The following is a 23,849-nucleotide window of genomic DNA, read 5'->3' on the forward strand; positions in this document are numbered from 1 at the left end:
ATTTAGAGACTAAGTAAACCATTGAATCTAGCAAATATAAATTCTATGGGTAAATAGAATTCTATTTAATTTAATATTACTTATTTAATAAAATTAACATAAAATTGTCTCTTTATATTAATGTGCATTACATTCAATGTACATATTCAAAATTCAACTTTTTATATATAATTTTATGTTAAATTTCATATATAATAACTAATTAAATTTAGTCTTTTGTTGTCATAATACCATACTTCCAACTGGACTTAATTTTGTATTTATGAGATTGATATATATTTTTTTATAATTATTTTTTATTAAAAAAAAAAAAAAAAAGCAAGAGCTCATCACCGACTAAATTTGGCGGGGCAGACGTTGGCGGATATTTTCGCAAATGTCTCGAAATATTTTTGGCTTATATCCAGATTGTCATAACCTGAGGGGTACATTTGCTAATTTTCAAATAATTGGGTCCAGAATAAGAACATACAAAATCGTTAAGGCTTTTACCGTAATTTAGTGATTAGGGCACAAGTTAAAATTAAAATTTTTCTAAAAAAGAAATTATTTCTGTTTTTCTCGTTGTCCTCTGCGAAATCTGTCCGGCTTCTCTTTGGTCTCTCTTCCGCTCTGTAGTTCGCTTTTCGACTTTCATTTCTGGAAAATTTAACCAAACAGCTCGACCATTCCAAATTTCGAGAGCGCGCAGTGCAGGTTTGATTTAGGGTTTTTTTTTTCTTTTTTTGTTCTCTCTCTCTCTCTCTCTCTTAAGATTGTGCCCAAATGGAGACCAAAACTCTATTCTCAGTTTTAGATTACGCACATTAGGCAATTGTTTTGAGCTCAATTCTAGTGCAGAATTTCTCGGCTAAGTGAAACTGTAGTTAACAAGAGTAATTTATAGCTATGAACATATATACGCTGGAAATAGTGTAACCAAGAATGCCGGGCATCCCTTTAGTGGCTCGTGAAACCTCATCGTAAGTTTCCCTTTCTTTAGAATTATCAATTCTATGATAAAATTTTGAAGTTTCTTCATTTTGATTGAGATTTTTTTTGTTGCTTTTGGGTTTGACATTTTGAACTGGGTAATGTGCTAATTTTATTCTATTTTTTTGGGTGATTGCAGCCATACAAGAAGCACGGATCAAATGTGCCGTGAAGATGGTCGTCTGCCTTTATCTGCAGAAGAGGAAATGGCAGCTGAAGAGAGTCTTTCCACATATTGCAAGCCTGTCGAACTCTATAACATCCTCCAGCGTCGTGCAATAAGAAATGTAAATACAATTTATTTGTTTGTTATTTCCTTGCTTTCAGCATTTCTTGTTGTGTATTTTTCTGCGTATTGTGGGGTTTGAAGTTAGCAGAGTTTCAATTTTATGGTTATTGGGCTTAATAGATAGCTTAATATTCAACGTCATCTGGTTTGAACCATCTTGTTTTCTTTTTTCTTTATATATATATATATATATATATATATATTAGTTGATCGAAAAGAATGTGCCTGTGTTGGATTTCTTTGTATTGGGCTAAAATCTTTTTCATATCAATGTCTACGTGCCATTTGTTTTCCCGTAGTACATGCCATCTTTCTAATTTTGCATGTGTTTCTTTCTTATATAGCCATCATTTCTACAAAGATGTTTGAACTACAAAATACAGGCAAAGCACAAAAGGAGGTAATATTATTTCAATCTGAATTGTCTTTGTTCTCAATTCTTGATACTGCATTGAATTCTTTGAGCTCTTTGCACTGAGAATAATGAGAAAAATTGGTTTATGAGTTATTTCTTTATTATGGCTTGTTGCTTAGAGGTTATAAAACTTAAACAACTATGGTGTAGATTTTCATATAATATATTACTCTTAACTTTCCAATCTTAGTACTCTCATATGGATTTTGATGAATTTCAATTGTGATTCCTATGAGGTTTATTCCCTGGTTCTTTTTATTGACATACTACTCGTTTTGTCTCTTTTCTCATCATTTTATTGCCTAGGATTTTAATGGTACTGGCAACTCTTAGTCGTATAAGTAGTTTCTTTTCTTCAGTTGATTTTTCAGTACACAATTGAATTTGAGGTACTACGTTTCTTTTGGTTGTTTATGTAGAATACAAGTGATGATTTCCCCGTTTGTGACTGTGAATGGAAGTTTACTGTCTTGTAGTCTGTTTCCTTTGTACATTTTATTGGCAAGAACATCTTCTGACATTGGGATTACTGAGGTAAGAATCTATCTATTTATTTTTTTTTTTACCTTTTAAGCCTAATTGACCAAGCAAATAGTTTTTTTTTTTTTTTTTTTTGGGGGGGGGGGGTTATAATTCTTCATTCCCTATTGTCATTGGAGGTAGTATTCTACAATTTGTTGTACCTTTTTTATGATTTGTTTTTGCTTTTTATTCCAAAATGAAGTATTCTGCAGTCTATCGCTTTCGTCGAGCATGTGTTTTGACAAACTTCTCTGGAGTAGAGGGAAGTACCCAAGCTCAAGTAAATTTTATTCTCCCTGAAATTAACAAGTTAGCATTGGAGGCCAAGTCTGGTTCACTTGCTATCTTGTTTGTTAGCTTTGGTATGCATTCATATGATTGATTTTTAATAATTTATCAATGATTTTCACAGGAAAGTTTCATCTGATTATTTTATTTTTTTCTTCCAGCTGGAGCCCAAAGTCCTGTGCATGGAGTTGATTTATCCAAAGGTCATTCAGGTATGGAATTGTTTACATGTGAGATATAATTTTGTTGCCAAGGATATTGTTTATTGTTCAGATTAGCATAGCAGGTAAAGGGAAAAATATAATTATCATAGAATGTTACAAAGTTGGATATTGTAACCCTTGTATTCTTTCGACAAAAAAAAAGGCCCCCGTATTCCATATGAAGTATCATCTTTTAATTTTTATCATTTAAAATTCCAATTATTCTGCTGTTTTAATTGTATTTTACATCAGAAAATGTTGGTGGATGCTGCCTTTTGGGCACAATACCACTGGAATCACTCTATATGTCATTGGAGAAGTCACCAAACCTGAGTTTGGGACAAAGGGTGGAAGTGACATCTCAGGTTGACATGAAATCATGCTTCTTGAAGGTATGGCACTAGATAATTCTCAGTTGAATTTTTTTCTTTCTTTTCCTTCTTCCTTTTCTTCGTTTTGTGTTAAACATCTAGTATCCAACTGCATGCCAAGTGGAATAAATACATATTTTTTTGTCCAACTTGGAATCTTGAATGAATTCACAGTATGTTTGGTAGTGCTTGAGGTAGAGATATATGACTAAGTTACATTTTTAACAATAAACACATTCTAGATTGAATGGTATAGTTGATTAGGGTAGAGGCAATAGGAGTAGAACAACAACAATTAAGCATTTAGTTATATGGATTTTTTTTTTGCTATTTAGTTTTGTTTGAGACCAATTCCGCGCCAATATTAAAAAATTGTGGATCTTTTGATACTTCTTCCCTCCACGTCATTTTAGGTCTCCCTTTTTTCCTTCTTATTCCTTCCACCACTAATAGGAGTAGAATACAAGGAAAACAATTTCTATTCATTCACAAATTTGATAAATGAAATGGGGTTGGTCAGAGAACCTGCTTCATCAAATATAATGACTACTGAGTGGAGAAGTGGGATCACTTCCAAAATAAGGTGCAATTGATATTCTCTGATCACTACAGTGCGTCAGAGTGATGTATCATCCCTTCATCAAGTTTACACGTACAACATCAGTTAAGGACTTTGGTTGGAACAGAAAAGTGTTCTTACAAAGAGACTTCCTTAGCAACTTCACACGAATTACGCGCAAAATGCAGAGTCGCTAAGTCACTGGCTTGGATCATTCATCAAATTAAAACTGGGAGCTAAACCAATTTCTTTGACATTGCTTATTATTCAAAGAACTATACTAACATTGGGACTTGTGACCAGTTCCCTAATCTAACTAGCCAATAGCTAAGCTGAACTCTAGCAGCTTCAACATTGTTTACAACACCTACCCCACTATGGTCTGTGTAAAAGGACTACTACAATCTCTTTAATAATAGTCAAAATGGTAATAGCGTGAATATAGACTATAGAGCAATAGAAAAGAATGTGAATTATAATAAAAGGATTAGATCTTTAGAAGTAAAGGAAGCACTTAAGAGAATGAAAGTGGGTAAAACCTGTGGACCCGATGGAATACCAATTAAACTGTGAAAGTATTTGGGAGATATGGGAGTGGCATGGTTAACTAAATTGTTTAATAAGATTCTAAATTCAAAGAAAATGCCTGATGAATGGAGGAGTATTTTAGTACCTATTTTTAAAAATAAGAGAGACATACAGAGTTGCTTAAACTATAGGAGAATTAAACTCATAAGCCCTACTATGAAGTTGTGGGAGAGAGTTGTAGAACATCGACTACGTCATGATACTTCTATCTCTCCCAATCGATTTGGCTTCATGCCTGGTCGTTCAACTATGGAAGCGATCTTTCTCATTAGAAGCTTGATGGAGAAATTTGGAGATGCGAGGAAAGATTTACACATGGTTTTTATCGATTTGGAGAAGGATTATAATAGTATTCAAAGAGATGTCTTTTGGAGAGTGTTAGAATAAAAGGGGTATCTATTAGGTACATACAAGTGTTGAAAGACATGTATGAAGGAGCAACTACTATTGTGTGCACAGTGGGAGGGGACACAAAAGATTTTCCTATCTCAGTTGGATTAAACCAAGGTTCAGCTGTAAGCTCCTACCTTTTTACATTAGTTTTAGATGAATTAACAAAACATATACAAGAGAGTATCTCTTGGTGCATGATGTTTGCGGATGATATAGTTCTAATAGATGAGACGCAAGAAGGAGTTAATAGAAAGTTAGAGTTTTGGAGAAGTACTCTAGAATCAAAGGGTTTTAAGTTAAGTAGAACGAAGACAGAATACATGCATTGTAAGTTCAGTGAAGGCCAAATTGGTGATAGGGAAGGAGTTAGTTTGGATGGAGTGATACTGTCCCAAAGTAATCACTTTAAATATCTTGGCTCAGTCCTTCAAGTAGATAGGGGATGTGAGGATGATGTTAGTTATAGAATTAAAGCCGGATGGTTGAAGTGGAGACCTGCCATAGGAGTTTTATATGATCACAAGATTCCCAATAAGTTGAAAGAAAAATTTTACTGTACAGCCATACGACCGGCCATATTATATGGTAGTGAGTGTTGAGCACTGAAGGAGTCGTATGTGTCTAAGATAAGAGTTGCGAAAATGAGAATGTTAAGGTGGATGAGTGATCATACTAGACTAGATAAAGTCCGTAATGAGAGTATTAGAGAAAAGGTAGGAGTGGTACCAATTGAGGATAAGTTGAGATAAGGGAGATTGAGGTGATTTGGTCATGTGAAGTGTAGATATGCGGAGGCTCCGGTTAGACAAGTAGAGCACATTAGGCTAGAGGATAGAAAGAAAAGAAGGGGTAGACCTAAACTGACTTGGAGGAGAGTAGTACAACATGACCTAGAAGCATTACACACTTCCGAGGATATAACCCAAAATTGTTTAAAGTGGAGAAAGAGAATCCATGTAGCCGATCCCAAATTTTTGAGATAAAGGTTTAGTTGAGTTGAGTTGATTTGATTTTGACTTGTATTTTTACAGCTCTTTTTTCATTGTTCTGGTTTATTTAGCCTCAGGTAGTTGAACTGGGAGAAATTTTGTTGTTCATTTCATGCATTTTTTTTATTATGCCTACTGTTCTATTTGTATACTGAATCTCGTATAAGGACCTTTGTTTTGTTTCCTCATGCAGTTAACTTGTTTCAATGACGACAAATGCCTTTCGATTCAAATTCCATATGTTTCTGAAGCTGTGGTTTGTTCTTTCCTTAATGTCTTCATTTTACCCACATATTTTTCTAGATGAACTAACGTATATATGTTGCTTTTTGGTTCTTTGTGTTTCCAAAGAATACATCACAACGCATTCAAGTCAACATTTCTGCAGAGGAGGTTGGGACTAAGGAAAAATCTCCTTATCATTCATACACATGTGGCGACATTTCTTCATCATTATCTCATATTATTCGGTAATTTATTATCCATCGGAACTTCCCTTTTATCATCCTCCTTTTCAAGCTCATCATTTGATTGTTGCTTTCTTTCTCCATTCTTTCATTTGCATGGTCTGGGTTTCTCGTGATTTGAGAATTCTATGTTTGCCCAACTATGTATAATAAATGTTTTCAGAACTTGTATTGCTTAGGTTGAGGGCTGGAAATGTCATCTTCAACTACAGTTATTACAATAATAAGTTGCAAAAGACTGAAGGTACTGTTGATTGTTCCTTTATTTCTTTGAGTCATAATTTGTTTCAAATTTTTATTTTTAATTTTTGTTTTTCTCTTGTACTAGACTTTTATTGTTGCCTTTATTATTTTTAGTTATATTTACCATCTATTTGAGCTTTAGTTTTTAGTCAGTTAAAAGATACGTTATTCAATCATGTTTCATCCTTGTGATATGTTTTTCCTAGACGGAGTTGGCTATGGAGGTGCCTATTTTACTGGAGATATGTAGTCACTTATATGACCAATTAACCATCAAAAGCAGCAGACTTAACATATTGTGGATCAGTAATTGGAAGCCTTCATAAGTTATATCATTACCTACCCTACCATATGCACCCTTAAAATTGTCTGAACTTGACTTGTTAAGAACTTTCTATCCAGCTTGGGTTATGAAGGTTCCAAATATAATGATGGTCATTATTAAAACTGAACATGGAATATTAGGGGCATGATCCTGGGTTTATTTATCTTGATTTGGAATATTCAATGATATAGTCAATAATATTCTAATTTTCATTGGTGAAATTTGCTGGAAGTAATTACTAATTAGGTTTCAAATTATGGCTTGGGCTTGAAATGCTTTGAGATTTTTGCCTTTGATGTATATGGATTTTTATTTTCAAACTCTTTAGGTCCATGATTGTGGGTATTCTAGTTAATGGTTATTGAGGTTTTTTTTTTTATTTTTTTTTTATTTTTTAAATGGTTTTCCCTAATAGTATGATCTACAAATTCTTTGGATATCTATCTTGCAGTAACTGAAGACTTTTCATGCCCATTCTGCTTGGTAAAATGTGCTAGTTTTAAGGTATGAGCATTTTCTTACTTCTGGTTTTGTTTTTGTTCATTCCTTGTAATAAAATGAAATCATAAGTACTGGACCTTTATTTGCTGATGCCTTCTTTTCTTTTCTTTTTTCTTTGTTTTTATTTCCCTAATTTATCCTTTGGCTGAGCAAAAAGGATGCTTACAATTTTTCTTTTTTTGATTTCTCCTTAGGGTCTAAGATATCATTTGCCTTCATCACATGATCTCTTCAACTTTGAATTTTGGGTTGGTAATCTTCAGGATCTTGGTGCATTCTAGTCATTTATGTTTTCTGAACTATGACTACTAATGCCTGGGATGTTTTGTAGGTGACTGAGGAGTTTCAAGCTGTAAATATATCAGTGAAGACTGATACTTGGAGATCTGAGGTCAGATTATTTTCTCTCTGAATTTGTCAATTTTGGAGGAGTATTATGTTACTTTGTCATTGTAAACTTCTAAATGCTTAGTACTGAGAAGTACTACTGCAAGCCGGCATTACTACTTACGAATTTTCTGGTCTATCACCACTGGAGAGCCTGTTCCAGGCCTAAAACTAATCTTGGTGTTCTTAAGGAAAATTTAACCGTGAAGTATGAAATTGATGGAGGTGTTATGTGCACATCCTAACTGCTAAATGTGACTTTCTTTCCATTTGTTCTTGGAATTTACATACCGTATGCTTTATTCAGATTGTTGCTGATGGTGTTGATCCAAAACAACAAACATTTTTCTTTTGGTAAGTCACAAATTTTTCTTCCTTGAACTTGCAAGTTTTGTTGTCTCTATGTCATTGGTGTCGATATTTGAGAATACAATGGGCTTAAATGGGTCTGTATTTATGTGCAGCTCAAAGAAGCCAAAGCACAAAAGACACAAGAACCTTGTTCATGTACATCCATTCATCCTTGAGTCTAACTTAGGTATTGGAGCCTCTTGTATCCTTGATAAGGCTTATGGTATGCATTTTATGCTTATTCCCCTACTCTATATTGTGATGGATGCCAACCTTATAATTGAATCTCAATATAATTTGAAGAACATGTTACTGCATTACTAATATGTTCTTTAATTCATTTATTTTTGTCAATTTTTTTGCTGAGATTTAAATTTTGTCGAACAATAACTCCCAAAAGTTTTAGAGACGCTGGAAATGTGAAACCAAGAAACTAAAATAGAAAAGAAAGAACCAACCTTTGTTTATATCATATATCAGTTGTTTTATCCTGAAAGGCAATTTCACTGACCAGCAAGAAAGGCGGGCTTTTCTGTTATTTGCATCCTCAAAGAATTGTCGCATCTTTTTCTTCCCTAATAGGCTGTGGATTGTAAATCAACATGTTTGAAATCATTTTTCATCTGGGACTAAAATCACTGGTCGAGATCCATGAGATGCTAACTAACGCGACAAAGAAAGAAAAAAAGAAATCATCATATCAGTTGCAAGTATTATTTTGAGCAGGAAATGTCGAATAAATGGCCCTTTGTATCCATACATAATGTGGATGCATGTAAGATGGTCCTTTTTATCTGTACTATGAGGAAATTCTCCTTTCTTTATACCTTTCAATTGTTTCCAATAGATTTATTGAAAGTATTTCCCTATGGCTGATCATGCAAGAAGCTTTTGATGGGATCTTTTCTTTTTAGTTGATGACTTGTTTCAGATGTGTGTATCTCAGGCAGGAAGGATTTGCCTAATGCCATCGTTGGTGATGTAGCAGGTACAGAACATGTTCCTTCCAGCTTTGATGTTGTTGGGGTTTCAGGATCTGCAGCGCAAGCATATCCTGATCCTGAATGTGTTCAATCAGCGTCTGGGAACAATTTTGCACCCCCTGCCATGTTGCAATTTGCAAAGACACGAAAATTATCTATTGAACGGTCTGACCTGAGAAAGTATGTCTTAGTTTTTCTCTATTCTTTTTTCATATTCTTCTTTAATACTTTAGGCAGTGGAAAAATTATCCAATTTAATAGGATTAGTTTGTCAGACCTGATTAGCGAAGGCACTGGATGGTTTTGTATGCCAAATTTTTTTGAAAAATTTGCAAAGTCCATGAATTAATATATATTTAAAGATATAATTAAAACTAAGATACAAAACTAAATAATAAGTATAAAAACATCAAATAATGACATTAAATCCATCATTCTTGGACATCATTAATATTAATTAATTTAAAGCTAAAATAACTATGTAGATAATAAAGAGCTAACCATATAACTATGTAGACCGGACAAACTAATGCTTCATACTATAAATTTAACAACAAACCTAGCATAAATATAATCTTCTTAACGAATAAGCAAAAAATAGCAAAAAGTGTGGAATTAGAAAGATTGTGGATGATAACTCAAGAGGAGTAAAAGATTTGTAAAAAGATAGAAAATGTTTAGATGGAAATTTGAGAGAAAGTGAGATAATATCTAAAAACACTCAAGGAAAAAAAAAAAAAAAGAGTAATAATTGTTGCCCCCATTTGCTTAAAATAAAAAATAAGGTAATAGACTACTGCCGTTACTTAACGGTAAAGGATTTACTACTAAGTAACAGGTGTAACGGCCGTTATAGGAACAAATTTTCTTATGCCTTTAATAAACGGATGTCACGGTAACGGGAGGGCAAAAAACCTAACAATAATGACTGTTACGTAATGTAACGGCCTTTATTTAAAACCATTAGTTGGCTAAAGATAAAGTATTGGCTATTCAATATGCCCATGAAATTGCTTGCTGCTCATTTATCAAATAGCTGCCAATGAATCTGGGATTAATCTTTATTTTTCCTCTTTTCAGCCGTACTCTCCTTCACAAACGACAGTTTTTCCACTCGCATAGAGCTCAGGTGACTAGTGACCTGGTCATTTAATTACTGTTCCATTTTTCTTTGTTTTGGTTGTTGACCTGTGTATATTGTTTAATTTGTGATCCATATTAGGCAATTGTCTACTTTTTTTACTTATTATTGTTTCTTGAAATTGATCAACCCTAAAATCTAACAAGTTTTGTATTGATGTCTTCCATTTATGGATGGTCATGTGTAATGCAGATCAATAATTTAGTATGTGTTTGTTGCATCTTGAATGTGTCCATGCCTGTGATATTTTTGAAAATCTCAACTTCAGTTGTATTAGAGGGCAAGTTATTTCACTTTTGATCTGCCTGTACTATTGTGGTGATATAGCCAGATATCTGGGAAGCCAATTTTTAAGAAAGTACTCTAGCCAAATGGTGGATCTTTACATTCTTAAAATCAGAGATACCACCATGCTCTTTATGTGTTTCTTTGATTCCTCAGGTTAAATTCTATAATGCCCTGGATGAATGTTTCTCCTGTTTCCTTCCTCTTCTTTGTTATTCTTCTTCTTTTAGGTCATGGTTGTCTGCTTATTTCCTGCTTATTTATAACACCATGCAGTTTGGAGAGCCTATGATTAAGTATCATTCGCCTTCTTTACAAGCCATATGGCATTGTGGAAATTGTGTTTCTTGAATATAGACAATGTTTTAGAAATTTTGCAGCCACATATTTTGAAACATCATAGTGTTGATATCTTGAATGGTAATTTAGAATCTCTTAAATCTTTTATTCTGGGCTTATAGTAATGGATTTCTTTTAACTACTGTTTTGGGATGAATATGAAAGTCAAGCAGCACATATGGATTTGGACAATTAAAACAGTGGTAATTTCTTACAGAATCATCAAAAGTTGGTGTCATTTTCTTTTTTGGAAATGCCAAATATGGTCATAGCTATGCTTTGAGTTGGTGCAACATTATTCAGAACTTGTTTAATTATTTAGCAATTGCAGCTTATGATTGGATAAGTTGAGAGAAGTGAGATTGAGGTGGTTTGGTCATGTGAAGCGTAGACATATGGAGGCTCCAGTTAGACAAGTAGAGCACATTAGGTTAGAGGATAGAAAGAAAAAAAGAGGTAGACCTAAATTGACTTGGAGGAGAGTAGTACAACATGACCTAGAAGTATTACACATTTCTGAGGATTTAACCCAAAATCATTTAGAGTGGAGAAAGAGAATCTATATAGCTGACCCCAAATTTTTTAAATAAAGGCTTAGTTGAGTTTAGTTGAGTTGAGTTGCAGCTTAGGATTATCTTTTGCCAAAAGCCTCAATGAATCTGGAATTTTTTTTTTTTTAATAATTTAAATTTTCTTCCTGTTATTTTGGACAATCAATCTAATAAATTAATATACTTGGATATATGCTTGAGAATATTTGAAATGGATGTTTTTTTTTTGGGGTATTTGAAGCCAATGGCAATTGAGCAAGTATTGTCAGATCGGGATAGTGAGGATGAGGTTGATGATGATGTTGCAGATTTTGAAGATAGAAGGGTATGCTTTATTGTTACATGACTTTTTAGTTCCTATTATGCATATATTGTTTGTTGAAACATGTATTTGTGTGTTTTGGACCTCTCCATTACATTGATGTTATAATTTTGCTCTATCGATGCTGCAGATGCTTGATGATTTTGTGGATGTTACTAAAGATGAAAAGCAAATGATGCACTTGTGGAACTCCTTTGTGAGGAAGCAACGGTAATAATCCCTCTCTATTTTGTTTCCAGTCATGGTCTCTCTGTTGTGGCTTTTAAGATGAGGCCTGATTTGGCCAGCTTGTTAACTGTGGGAGGTGGTGCAGGGAAATATGCCCACATCTGAATCTTAATTTAATCAACTCAGCATTAACTCCAGATAGGTTGAGCTAGATTTGGCCATCTGTCCCTGGCTCGAACTGGCTGAGACCGGACCACAGGATCCTCTGGTACCGGTTTGGTCCCAATTATGCCAAGTTTTGATCTAATCCAATGGTTGGGATTTTTTTTTTCTTTTTTTTTTAAAGGTAAAAAAAATCCTGTTTTGGCCCTAAACCGGGCCGAACCAGCCAAGTTCAGGTCCGGTACAAGAGGACAGAAAAGGGGGCCAGTTCTGGCTGGTTGGGTTCAGTTCTTGGCCCAAACTGGGCCGTGGCCAGGCCTAGGTTGATCCTTGATGCAGTGTTAAGATTATGCATTGTGACATGGAGGTCATGGACCTGAAATTATGGATAAATGTTGTGCACTGCTAATACTCCTAAGAGCTTCTAATGTGGTAGACTCGTTTGTTTGGAGACCCTTTCGAGAAGCTCAGTGTTACTTTTTGACGTTTAGCTCTAACGTGGTTATCATTTATCATGTTTGTTTGATTGCCAGGAGTGACTTTTTATTCGTGGTCTTTGGCCCTATGCTTCTCTTTTATGGTTCCTTAAAATAGAATCAGATATTTCCTTCGAATATTTTTCATTTAGGACACTTATTTCTTCTTTGAGTATGGTTTGTGTATTGTTTTGATGAAAGGTAGCTTGTGTCACTAACATACATATTTGAGGTATGTAAATGCAACTAGATGGTTTATTATGTGATCTTCTGCAAGTTTCTTCATTTTGGATACATATGAAAGCTACAATGCATGTCATGTGATTTCATACCTCTTTTTTGAGGGAGGGAGGAAAGGGGTTCATGCCAGTTTTGACATATAATTAATTGATACTTTGCAAATTATTGTCTCAATATACATTTCTGGTTTCCATTTTGTCTGAGCGTTTTTCATGGTGGCAGTGTCCTGGCAGATGGTCATATTCCTTGGGCATGCGAGGCTTTCTCAAGATTACATGGGCATGATCTTGCCCGAGCCCCAGCCCTACTTTGGTAGTTCATTTGTTTCTCAATCTTTCATTTAGAATTTGCTTCAATATACAGTCCACATTAGTTGTTTCTTCTCCCTCCTTTTGTTACTGTTCCACCACTCCATTATCTACAATTGTTAGTAAGCATTATGTTTGCTCTGGGTTAGATAGATACCTTTAAAATGATAAATCTGCATCTTAAATATGAATTCACTTTTGACTGAACAGGTGTTGGAGATTATTTATGATCAAACTATGGAATCATGGTCTCCTAGATGGCCGCACTATGAATAAGTGTAATATTACTCTGGAGCAATACCAAAAGCAGGTCCCAGATCCTATGAAAAGCTAAGAGAGATGATACATTTTTGTTGGCAATCATTGAATACAAAAGCAAAGGGGAAAGGCTTTATTATCACTTGACTGATTCTTAGAGGTCTTTCCCGCTTTCATTTTCTTATGATTTTGTGTCACGTTTTTATTGATGAAATTATTTCATATCATTTTGTATTTACAGTCGAAGTCGTACCAAAATCTGGACAATTAAGTAATTGGCATTATTCATTGCTTATGCTTTGACATTTGAAGCTTCCTTTCATTGTTTCATATGACTAGTGTCTTCTTAACAACGCTTATTGACGGCATTAAGATGATGTCAGAATCATTACTGTCTTGTTTGGTTTAGAATGCTCTACTCTTTAGGCTATGGAATTATGATACAAATGTGTTTAGATACAGATTTACTTTTTAGGAAGTAGTTTACTTTCTAAATTATAAAAAATAATAAGTTTATTATGTGTTTATTGATATATTTTTAAGTAATTAATAATTTTATGAAAAAAAGTATTATTTTACGAAAAAAATTATATGAGATAAATTGTAAAATTTTATTAAATTGTCTTATGTTTTATGAAGTAATTTTACTTTATAATAAAAATAAGTAATCATAAAATATGCTGAGATATTAATATCCATTATACAGTTTAAAGTGTAATAAATTAAAGTATAAATTCTTAAATTATATTATACTCAAGTATAATTTATTAAATATTATTTTATATAAATAGAAGGACCTAAAAATAAAACTAAAATTTTTTTAAAATATTTTTCAGAAAATTCTACTTTGGCTTACCATGAGGAATTTATCTGCTCGGGTTACCAATATTTATTATTGAGTACGTATGTATGATTTGAGTGGCCGTGGCCCTACTAAAAGACAAGCAAACCCAAAGAAGAGAAGTTAGTTTGGTAGTTTTGTCTTTTACCACCAAACTAGTACAAAACGCTCGCTCTCTTCTCATGTTCGTGGGCCACGTGTCCCGGTGCATGTTATTTTGAGCAAATAAAAGCAAAACGAAACTGACATTATTTGTATTTGTATGAGGATTTTCTTGGTCTCATAAAGTCAAAACATCGCGTGGTTCACAATATGCCACGTTGGACCAACGACTTTTTTCAGAAATTGTGTACCTCATTTCTAATCATTTCATTAATTCACTGCACTACATTACTCTGTTTTCTCTCATATTTATTTATATTTAATGATTTTAAATTTAATTCTTTTCTTATAAATTATATATATATTTTTTTTCAAATGAATCAATTGGAGAAAATCTTGTTATATGTGTTCATCATCAATATTTCTTGAGCTTGGCTAAGATTCAAAATGATTTTATAATTTCTCTTCTTTATTAAAAAAAAAAAAGAATTAAAGATTTCCTAATTAATATTCGCTTACCCCATTGCTTATTTCAATGATTCGTGGTCTATAGAAACTAGCTATCTATCCTATGGCAAATTTGTGATATCCGTCGTTTTGGCAGCTTTCCTACATCTCTATAGAAATCTAAAACACGTTACAAAATTGGAAAACGAAAATCCTACCTATAATGGAGTACCTGTGGCAGTGGCTGTGCTTATTCATCCCACCACCTGTACCCTGCAAATTAGAGGCCAGAAGACTCCAGTAATTACAATAAGAAAAAGAAGAATGTAAATTTGAGATAAATTAAAAAAAAAATTGATATTCTTATCCTGCTACCCAAATGATTGTAGAGTTAAATCGTGATATAGCTAAGCAGGATGGTGAGGGTAAAGAAGGGGAAAGGGAGAAGTTTGTTAGTGGTTTTGTCGTAGAGTTAGCAACCGAAAGTAGAAAACACTCGCCAAAATTAAACAAAAAAAATATATATATATATTAGGAAAGGTGATTACGTAAGACCTCAACACGCGTAATACAGAATCCCCTGTGGTTTTATAAGTCCTGCCACTTATCACCTAAACGTGTGTTTCCCCATGCACCCTTTCTGCCACTTTTAACCTATCTTCTTACACCTCCGCTCCGTCGCCGTTGGAATTCTGACGCCTCCGTTTTCTCTGTCTCGTACTCTGCCTTCCGTTTGTTTTTAAGGACTGGGCCTGGATTCTCTGCACTCACCAAATATAATAAGAAAAGGTTGATGATGATGATGAAGATACTTTTAATTGTATAAAACAATCATTTGACAGGAAAAAAATTATGATCGATCATATTATTCAATTGAATTGTAAACATCCATTAATTCAATGTTATAAATTAATTAAAGAAAGCATGCTTGTTCACACATGAATTAAAACGGAAAAAAGAATAAATAAATGTAGGCAATACCTTGCTAAAATTGGCCAACAAGAAAAGGCACATTTATAGTTCTTGGCTGGAGCAGAATCTCTTTCTGCTAGCATCTGTTTGACACAATGGCTGCACAGAAGAGAAGCCCTACCTCCCTTTCAGGTCACACCATAGGACGTCCGTTACCGTTATATGAAGGGTCAGTGTGGAGTTCAAAATGTAACTCATGATGGTTGGCTTTTAACTCAAGGAGAGAGTTCACTTCACTCCATTATTGTTCTATAAATGTCACCTTTAGCCTGTTCTTTTCTCATCACTTCTATGCTCGAAAACCCCTCCTTGCTTTCTTCTGTTTCTATATGTTGATCTATTTTCTCCTCCTTTTAGCTTTCTTCATGTATTCCTGCTCTTCAATTATTCCTCTTCAGCTTCTTTCTTAAATCAATTCAATCCCTCCTCTTTCTGTCTTTATCAAGCTATGAAGAAATTCAAGCTCAAAATCAAGATTTTCATCCCCATCTTGATCAGATTGCTTCTCTAGTTTATGTTTAATTATAGTGTAAATATATTCAGTATTCCCTTTGAAGATACATGATATAGGAAGTATAGAGCTGTCTCCTTTCTGCTTCTGCATATAAAGTATAAACCCTAGCCTTAATTTGCACGTGCATGCAATTTGTACAATCAGATCATCCCTTGCCCTTCATAAACCTTTATTATACATCAAGATTAAGAGAATGTTGACAGGATTCAATGCCACAAATTACAACAATTTCTACGATTTCAGCGACTATGCATTTTCAGGTATAAAGGTAAACCCTTCTTCTCAATACGATAACATCCACAACGCCATCTACGGCTCCGATGAATTCCGCATGTACGCCTACAAGATCAAGCGGTGCACGAGGACCCGCAGCCACGACTGGACGGAGTGTCCCTACGCTCACCGAGGAGAGAAGGCGACTCGTAGGGACCCCGGGAAGGTGCCATATGCGGCAATCGCCTGCCCTGGGTTCCGCAACGGGAAGTGCCACAGGGGTGACGCATGCGAATACGCACACGGGGTTTTCGAGTACTGGCTGCACCCTGCACGCTACCGTACACGTGCATGCAATGCGGGGCGTTTTTGCCAACGTAAGGTTTGTTTCTTTGCTCACACCCCGGATCAGCTCCGGTCCGAAAAGAAATATGCGTGTCCTTTTGTGTACAGGGCGAGGATGAACGGTGGAGATGGGGTGTTTGGGATTGGATCAGGCAGTGAAGAGGGTGCCACGTCGTCACCCGTTAGGATAGATGGAGGGAGCTGTTTTGAAGGGGTTTCAGAGTTGTTGAGTAGTTGGAGGAAATTGACGATTAGGGATGATGAGAGGAAGAAGAAGAAGAAGAGCGGTGGAATTGATGAATTAGACGCTGATTTGCCTCAGCTTGATTGGATTTCTGAGTTGGTGCAGTGAAAATGCTCATCAAAGAGAGTTATTTTTTGTACATTTTTAAAGATATGAAGTTGTGGAGGCAGCAAATATATATGTTTTTTTTTTTATTAAGTAATTAATTACGTACGTTTTAATTTTTTTTGTGTGAAAATTGTTTATTTGTGAGTTTTTGAAATTGAGTTGTTGGTTATTATTTTTTCTGTTGGAGTGTACTAAGTAAAAGTTCTATTTGAGAGTAAACTTGCCATAACCTCAATCGATGGATTTCAAATAAAAAAGACAAGGAGTGCACATGATATAAGTATCACAAGCTAGCTAACATAGATGTCTGGCACATCAGATCCTGCTTAAAACTAGTTTCACGCCTGGTGGTGAATGGTGATTAGTGATCATCGAACGCCTCAATACCTTCTGAAGCTAAGAGCCATAAACAGATTCGGAAATGAGAAGAATATGCAGGATTCGCTGTGTATATCGATCAAAGCCCAATGGCAAGCTCATGAAACCAAAAACCACCTCCAGCACTATTGTGCTCCACGTACAGAGACTGTTTCCAACAAAGCAGCTGGGTACATCCAACGAGTGCAATTCCAAAAGGTTCATGATTTGCAAAAGATGGATGGACATCACATAAGATAACCACTCGCTGGTGATTAAGTAGATCCATCGCTATGCTGCAGACCTGGTTCAGAAAGGCAGCAATTAAGATTTTTATTGCCATATGTGAATTTCCTACATTAGGTCTCTGTATGGATATGGATTGGGCCACCCACCTTTTGGATTGACGCTTGTATGTACTTAACTAAACCCAATTCGTATATAAGCCTTCTATATTCTTATATATATTTTCTCTAACATTTAGGCTTTTAGGATGATATTTTTATCTAATTAACAAATTCTTTTAATTGCAAGATGAGAGCCTTTATTTCTGGAAATTATCTTTTTTTTTTTAATTAATAAAATATAAAGTTCTCATTGTAAAGATCATCCAATAAAATTATATGTCATATAAAAGTGAATATGCGAGGCTTTTTGAACAATTAATAGGTACATAATTAAAACTAATTAAACCTTGTTTATAATAAAATAAATTATAATTGATAAGATGGGTCTAATTGAGTTATTGAGAGAGGAAGTTGATGGAAAGTGAGGTTGAATTTTCATAAAGGTAGAGTTGAATTGGGCAAAGGTGAACATCACCTTGTTAAGATGATGAATAAGATGATGAAGTGGTGGAAGTGATAAAAGTTTTATTAGCAATGATTTTTTTTTATTATAAATTAAATTAAATTAGTATCAATTTGAGATTAAAAGTGTTGATTTGAATTGGGGCAACTAACTATGGTAGTAAAATTCTGAATATAATTTAAAAAAACTAATTTAGAGTGCAATTATGGAAAAAAAACAAAATTTAAAATTTTTTTGACCTTTTTTTATGCTAACGTGACATAGCAAAGATAGAATTGTAGAAAAAAAATTGAAAGTTCAGAATATTTTTATTAAAAAAAAAAGTTAAAATTATTAAAAAAGGATAAAATTATTAAAATCTTCAAAATTTAAGATTTTCTTGAGATTATCCCTAAAAATATATAGTTCGTGCATTGTCTAAATGAAAATAAGAATGTGTATAAAAGAAATTGTAGATTATGAATAAGGTGAAAATTTGAATGTAATGTAAATAAATTAGTTATAAGAATGAGAGTTGAGAGCCAATCATAGTCATTATGCACATGAAACCTATTTTTCATATTATTAAAAATACTATTATTTTTTAATACTCTCTTAACTTATTAAAAAAAAGGGTAGGGGGTCCGCCCTGATCAGAAACAACATTATACTGTCACATTAATATATATATATATATATATATATATATGCTTGATAGAATTGCATCCCATATATATGTTGATTTAGCCCAGTCTATATTAAGAGTATATATTCTAATTACTTATCGAACACTAGCTTTTAAAAATTAAGTTTTAAAAATATTTTTTAAAATACTAAGAATAAGCATTTCGAGTTTTAAAAAAACTTCTATTTATAATTCTTTACAACACTTTATTCTTTTTCATATTATTTATTTTAAATGTTAAAATGTCAATATTACTTTTTTTATGTAATAATAATAAAGTTATCTAACAGAAAATATATATATAGAATTCAAATCTTTTAATTTATATAATGTAAATGCTTTAAAATTTTGAAACTTAAATCCATAATTATAATTTAAATTTTGTTTTATTAATGTGCATCAATGTCTAAATTGCTTATAAGAAAATGATTCCTAGCTAAAAAATCCTATATATAAGGGAGATCTTCCTGCAAACGAACGGCCATGAAAATTCTAATGTATCCTTCATCCATCATAGTTTGTGTCAAAACATAAAAGAACTATCCATCAAAAATCTCAAAAGCCACCCACTCACACACGAGGGAGAGAATGGGACATAATAAATTTCAACAATTTCACCTTATTTGGTCGTCGAGAAGCAATGCACGTTGCCAGTGGCATTTATAGGCGCCACTGCCATGCACTTCAACACCTGTCTAATTATTAACGCACTGCGCCCCTAATAAGTTGCCACCAACCCACACGTCGCCTCTACAATTAATCATTTGAGCTATGACAGCAAATTACAAATAGATCCATCTAATCTCCAAATGGACCTAACACAAGAACTCCGATGTAGAACAAACTAAAATCCAAATCAATTGATTACTACATAAAACAAGAAATAAGACTTCATTACAAAGATCCACACAGATTCAGACAAGAAATTATTTTAAAGCACTCACAAAAGATCCATCCACAAGAAGTGTAACCCAAAAGCGAAAAAGAACACTAAACAAGCAATGGCCTTAACTGGAAATAGAATTAATTACGACTCATACATATCAAAGCCATTTTATGTATCTCCACCCTTGCTAATCTTTGACTATCCATATGAATCTTTCTCCATCAAGCAGGGAGAGATGAGATGTGGCGACACTTCTAAGAAGTCTGTTGACCAGTTGCGTGCTGTCCAAACTGCTCGGCCCTGTCCTTAATTTCTCGCGCCTTGCCCGTCAGCTTCATGCGCGCCTGGTCTAGACTTTCTGCACCTGGTGGCTTCTTCCCAGTGACATACCTGCAATCGTCCATTTAAAAAAAAAAAATAATAATAAATAAATAAAATAATCAATTACGAACAAAAAGTAGGTCTTTTATAGGGCCACAAATTAAAAGAAACTGAAGAAAATGTATACCTATAGATCCATGACAAGATGGAGATTGCTGCAACGCCGAAACCACCAGATGTCAGGAACCCCGTTATTATGAGACCAACTGCGATAACTGCAGGGACAAGAACGGGGCTGCAAATGACCAGCAATGGAGTAGCTACGGTGAGTGCAATGACCGTCCCAACAAGGATCAAGCCAGAGAGAAGTAGGAGGGATCCGCCAGCAGTGGCCGCAGTTGCAGCCTTCACCACCTGGTGGGAGCGCGGTGGCAGCTGGACCCCCTGCTGTGACTGTTGCTGCTCTGCCATTGATGTAAAAATCAGTGACTGATATGCAGCGGTGAGTTTGTTGTAGATGACGAAGGTTAGTGAGAGACAGTGTACGTGATTTATAGAGAGGATGGGTCCCAAGAAGGATAGCACGTGTTAAGAAGAGAGGAGGCACGTGTTAAGGAGGCTGTCATGCAAGGGTTGCATGCGATGAAGCGGTGGAATTCTAGGACACGTTTGTTTTTGTCGAATTTGAGGTTGTTGAAACGAAGATGATAAGAGCATCAGAGAGATTCATTTTCCATACGAATTGATCATATTTTCTGGAAACCTAAAAATATAACCTTGAAACGAAACAAATGTAAATAGGCTACGTGACCAGTCTTTCAGATTTTTATTCTAAGTCCAGCCCAAGGCCTTGTAAATTCTCGTCAACCCTGACTCTAAAAAAGTATCCAAAAAAAGTTTTTTTAAGTCCAACCCCTAATTTGTAAAGCCCAAATCCTTACTTTTCCCGAGTCGGACTCAGCCATGCTCAACCCAGTCTCGTCAAGAGAACTAAACTATGTCCGCTTGTCCCGTTTGCAGGAAAATAGCTTCCGCATTGCTTGTTTTCCATGAGAAGTGAACTTTTTCATGCTTTAATTTTAGTTTGATTGATTACATTCTGATTGAGGTTCAAAATTTAGGAAAAATGATCCGAAAAATCAATATCTATTAAACAAAGAATTTCACTTGGGAAGTCCTATCCTCATAATTAAACAAAGAATTTCAGAGTATTAGGCAATATCAATTAAGGACGCTATCATCATAATTCAAAAGTAACCCAACCACCTGGTGTAGAATTCAAAGTAACCTAAACAAAGAATTTCAGAGCTTAGTATTTTTTTTCAATGACGTGTTTTAAATAATTGGAACAGGAAGAAACTAAGTAAAACTATCCCTACTAAAATAACGCTGTAATTAGAAAGTTGGATACACAACTAGTAGAATTATTATTGGCTACTTTCCTTTTTACATCATGGCTCACATGATAATCATTAAAGTGAAGAAAAATAAATTTTTATTATCCTTTCCACGTTCTAATAAATGTCGCTGAAGACTAGAATATAAAATTAAAAATAATTCATAGGGAGAAGCAATTGGGGATTGGAATTAATTAATTAATTAATTAATTATACCGAGGATTTCTCTCATTTTATTTATTTAATTTTGTCCTTTTTTTTTTGGCCTTTTGTGATCAATGTAATCCCAAGTCAACCACCAAAGCGTAAGGTTAAGAGGTCAATTTTTGAGCAGTAGCAGTAAAAAAGAAAGACTAATCCATTGAAAGTTTAAGTTATAGAACTGAATGTGTGAAACACACCTCTGAAGTTTATTCTTTTCATATTTGTCAATTTCATTCCTTTCACTTGCAACAAATCTCTCCTAATAAATCCTCAACAGCAAAACTATTTGTTGATTTTACATCCTTTAAAAAAATATTAATGCATAAAAAAAACGTTTAACTGCAATAAGCAATCTTAATTAATTAGCAAATTATCCCAAACAATACTAGTCTTATTAGTTGTAGTTGCATGTGTGTGTATATATATATTTTGTTTGACATTGATTTGGGATAAAATTTTTATTCTGTATATATACAAGACTTAAGCAAATTTTTTTCTCTTAAATTAGCTTTTGAGTAAATTTACATTCTAAATTAGAGTATAAAAAAATTAAAATTTGAGGGATAAGGGAGGGTAAGACTTACCCTTACTCACTCTTACTCTCCATTAACTTACATCTTCCCAAATAAAAATAAAATAATTACTTATCACTCGTTATCTTTATTTACCTCCCCTCATTCTCATTCAAACAGACCTTTAGACTTAATACAATAATTCTGATACATCAATTAATTAGAATAAATTATAAAATATTTAAATTCATTATATTGAAAAATAATTAAAAGAAAAAGAAGCCAAAAGAATCAATACTCCAATTACTAAAATATAAAATAAAAAAGGATAATTTAATAGCATCTACAATCAATGGATGTTAGGTAGAAATTAGAAAGAAAAGAGATGGCTGAGTACTATTTTTTCAAATTAAGAAATGAACAAAAGGTGATGTGAAGACAAACAGAAACAGGAAAGCCGACCTTGTGATCCCGTGTGACCAGTAAAGCAATATAATTAATTAATCAATATTTAATTTTATAATGATGGATCATATATATAAATGTGACGAGAAATTCACAATAATTTATTTTACTAATTAGATATTTTCAAATAGAATTCAAAGGAGTAAAAAGAAAAAAAGAAACACCAATTTTTTTTAACAAGTAAAATAATAAATATATCTTAGCAAAAACTCCATTAAAATTGACGACTCTGAGAGCAATATGAGAGAAAATATCTGATTTATTTGTGGAGAAAAGAGTATGCATACTCCATGCTTTAATATTTTATTCCTTTCATATGGATTCCTTTTGTTTAATAAGCTCAATAAAAACAATTAGCAGTAAAATTGGTGGTCAAGTTTATTACTCAAAAAACTCATTCTGTACAAAAGTCACACAACGACACAATCAAACACTCATAGGCTCGTTCGGGCCTTTCCCACCACGCGATGACGACGTGTAGGTCAATGTCTCCAACTCAATATTAACTAACCAATAATTGCTCGCCAACTGGCATCAGCCCAATTTGGTGCACTACGCCGTATCCTCTCTCCCTTCCCATCTCAGCTTGATTAGCCACCGACCTTTTTCTCCTCTTAGAAGACACAGCCATCTCCAACTCCGGTTCACGACGCTTCGCAGTGATTCTGACCGGCTCTGGTTCATTGGAGCCAATCCTATGTGGAAAATTGAGCATAGCCCTTGAGCCGCGCATTCTAAAAGCTGCTCTATCGTAAGCCAAAGCGGCTTCCTCAGCCGTCTCGTAGGTGCCGAGCCATACTCTGGCGCCATTTTTAGCCGGATCTCGTATCTCGGCGGCGTACTTTCCCCAAGGTCGCTGCCTGACTCCCCTGTAATGCTTTCCTCTGGACACCTTCTTATTATGGGTTTTAGCTAAACGAATGGCTTGAGGTGTATTTTCAAGAATAGAAGTCTCAAGCAATGCTATAGTTGATGCAGCTTCTTGAGGGTGAACCAGAGCGGTAAGGTCCAAATCATCCATGGGCTCAGGTTTAATGGTTGTTGTTACTGGTTGAGTGGTGGAGGTGGAGATGGTGAAATCAAAGGGAGACCATCCAGAAGAAACGGCATCCCGGAGGATGTTGTAAACGAGCATATCTTCCGAATCGTCGACTTTTAAGGGCAAGTCACCCCAGTTTTCAGTTAAGCAAGGAATAAGAGTATTGTAACTTGAAGTTCGAGAATATTGATGAAACGGATTAGAATCATTCATATTTTGTGTAAGTTCTAGGAGAGATAGAGATAGAAATTGAGAAGAGATCGAGAGGGATCAAATTAAAGTATGTTTTGATGTGGATAAGATGGAATTTGA

At 34.2% G+C, this 23,849-nt stretch overlaps 4 protein-coding genes across 11 annotated transcripts; 2 read left to right on the forward strand and 2 right to left on the reverse strand.

The window, feature by feature from the left end:
• The first annotated feature begins 533 nt into the window (after window positions 1–533).
• On the forward strand, window positions 534–13,401 carry LOC110669676 (polycomb group protein EMBRYONIC FLOWER 2). 8 transcript variants are annotated; one of them, XM_058132646.1, is made up of 22 exons: window positions 535–696; window positions 841–962; window positions 1,112–1,259; window positions 1,606–1,661; window positions 2,096–2,210; window positions 2,401–2,560; window positions 2,648–2,698; window positions 2,942–3,081; window positions 5,783–5,845; window positions 5,941–6,059; window positions 6,236–6,300; window positions 7,076–7,128; window positions 7,320–7,373; window positions 7,457–7,516; window positions 7,820–7,866; window positions 7,977–8,086; window positions 8,810–9,026; window positions 9,927–9,975; window positions 11,404–11,487; window positions 11,615–11,694; window positions 12,753–12,842; window positions 13,049–13,401. In XM_058132646.1, exons 2-22 carry the CDS (start codon window positions 925–927, stop codon window positions 13,170–13,172), a joined length of 1,923 nt encoding a protein of 640 aa, XP_057988629.1. In that variant the 5' UTR covers window positions 535–696; window positions 841–924; the 3' UTR covers window positions 13,173–13,401. The 8 variants fall into 8 exon arrangements, with proteins under 8 accessions (XP_021687122.2, XP_021687124.2, XP_021687119.2 ...); XM_058132645.1 differs by having other exon boundaries at window positions 887–962; XM_021831430.2 differs by having other exon boundaries at window positions 534–962; window positions 8,849–9,026.
• Window positions 13,402–15,559: 2,158 nt separating this feature from the next.
• On the forward strand, window positions 15,560–17,061 carry LOC110669685 (zinc finger CCCH domain-containing protein 54). The gene has a single exon (XM_021831451.2). The coding sequence runs from the start codon at window positions 16,166–16,168 to the stop codon at window positions 16,880–16,882; it is 717 nt and encodes a 238-aa protein (XP_021687143.2). The 5' UTR covers window positions 15,560–16,165; the 3' UTR covers window positions 16,883–17,061.
• A 2,487-nt stretch (window positions 17,062–19,548) lies between these two features.
• On the reverse strand, window positions 19,549–20,463 carry LOC110669648 (oleosin Cor a 13-like). Its single transcript, XM_021831383.2, has 2 exons — window positions 20,108–20,463; window positions 19,549–19,989 (listed from the first exon to the last, which is right to left on the reverse strand). The coding sequence occupies exons 1-2, from the start codon at window positions 20,389–20,391 to the stop codon at window positions 19,854–19,856; spliced, it is 420 nt and encodes a 139-aa protein (XP_021687075.2). The 5' UTR covers window positions 20,392–20,463; the 3' UTR covers window positions 19,549–19,853.
• Window positions 20,464–22,851: 2,388 nt separating this feature from the next.
• LOC110669562 (ethylene-responsive transcription factor 2) lies at window positions 22,852–23,844 on the reverse strand. Its single transcript, XM_021831275.2, has one exon. It carries the CDS (start codon window positions 23,748–23,750, stop codon window positions 23,001–23,003), a length of 750 nt encoding a protein of 249 aa, XP_021686967.2. The 5' UTR covers window positions 23,751–23,844; the 3' UTR covers window positions 22,852–23,000.
• Between the last annotated feature and the right edge of the window lie 5 nt (window positions 23,845–23,849).

The sequence above is a fragment of the Hevea brasiliensis genome, chromosome 13 (genome assembly GCF_030052815.1).
Source record: "Hevea brasiliensis isolate MT/VB/25A 57/8 chromosome 13, ASM3005281v1, whole genome shotgun sequence".
Taxonomy (NCBI): Eukaryota; Viridiplantae; Streptophyta; class Magnoliopsida; order Malpighiales; family Euphorbiaceae; genus Hevea; species Hevea brasiliensis.

What these genes read in the sequence shown, in the direction of transcription:
- LOC110669676 (XM_058132646.1), top strand. Translation starts at nt 925, where the DNA reads ATGCCGGGCATCCCTTTAGTGGCTCGTGAAACCTCATC. An exon ending in TTTATCCAAAGGTCATTCAG is followed by an intron (nt 2,699 to 2,941) that starts GTATGGAATTGT and finishes ATTTTACATCAG; the next exon opens with AAAATGTTGGTGGATGCTGC. An exon ending in TGAAATCATGCTTCTTGAAG is followed by an intron (nt 3,082 to 5,782) that starts GTATGGCACTAG and finishes TTCCTCATGCAG; the next exon opens with TTAACTTGTTTCAATGACGA.
- LOC110669685 (XM_021831451.2), top strand. Translation starts at nt 16,166, where the DNA reads ATGTTGACAGGATTCAATGCCACAAATTACAACAATTTCTACGATTTC.
- LOC110669648 (XM_021831383.2), bottom strand. Translation starts at nt 20,391, where the DNA reads ATGGCAGAGCAGCAACAGTCACAGCAGGGGGTCCAGCTGCCACCGCGC. An exon ending in ATCTTGTCATGGATCTATAG is followed by an intron (nt 19,990 to 20,107) that starts GTATACATTTTC and finishes GGACGATTGCAG; the next exon opens with GTATGTCACTGGGAAGAAGC.
- LOC110669562 (XM_021831275.2), bottom strand. Translation starts at nt 23,750, where the DNA reads ATGAATGATTCTAATCCGTTTCATCAATATTCTCGAACTTCAAGTTAC.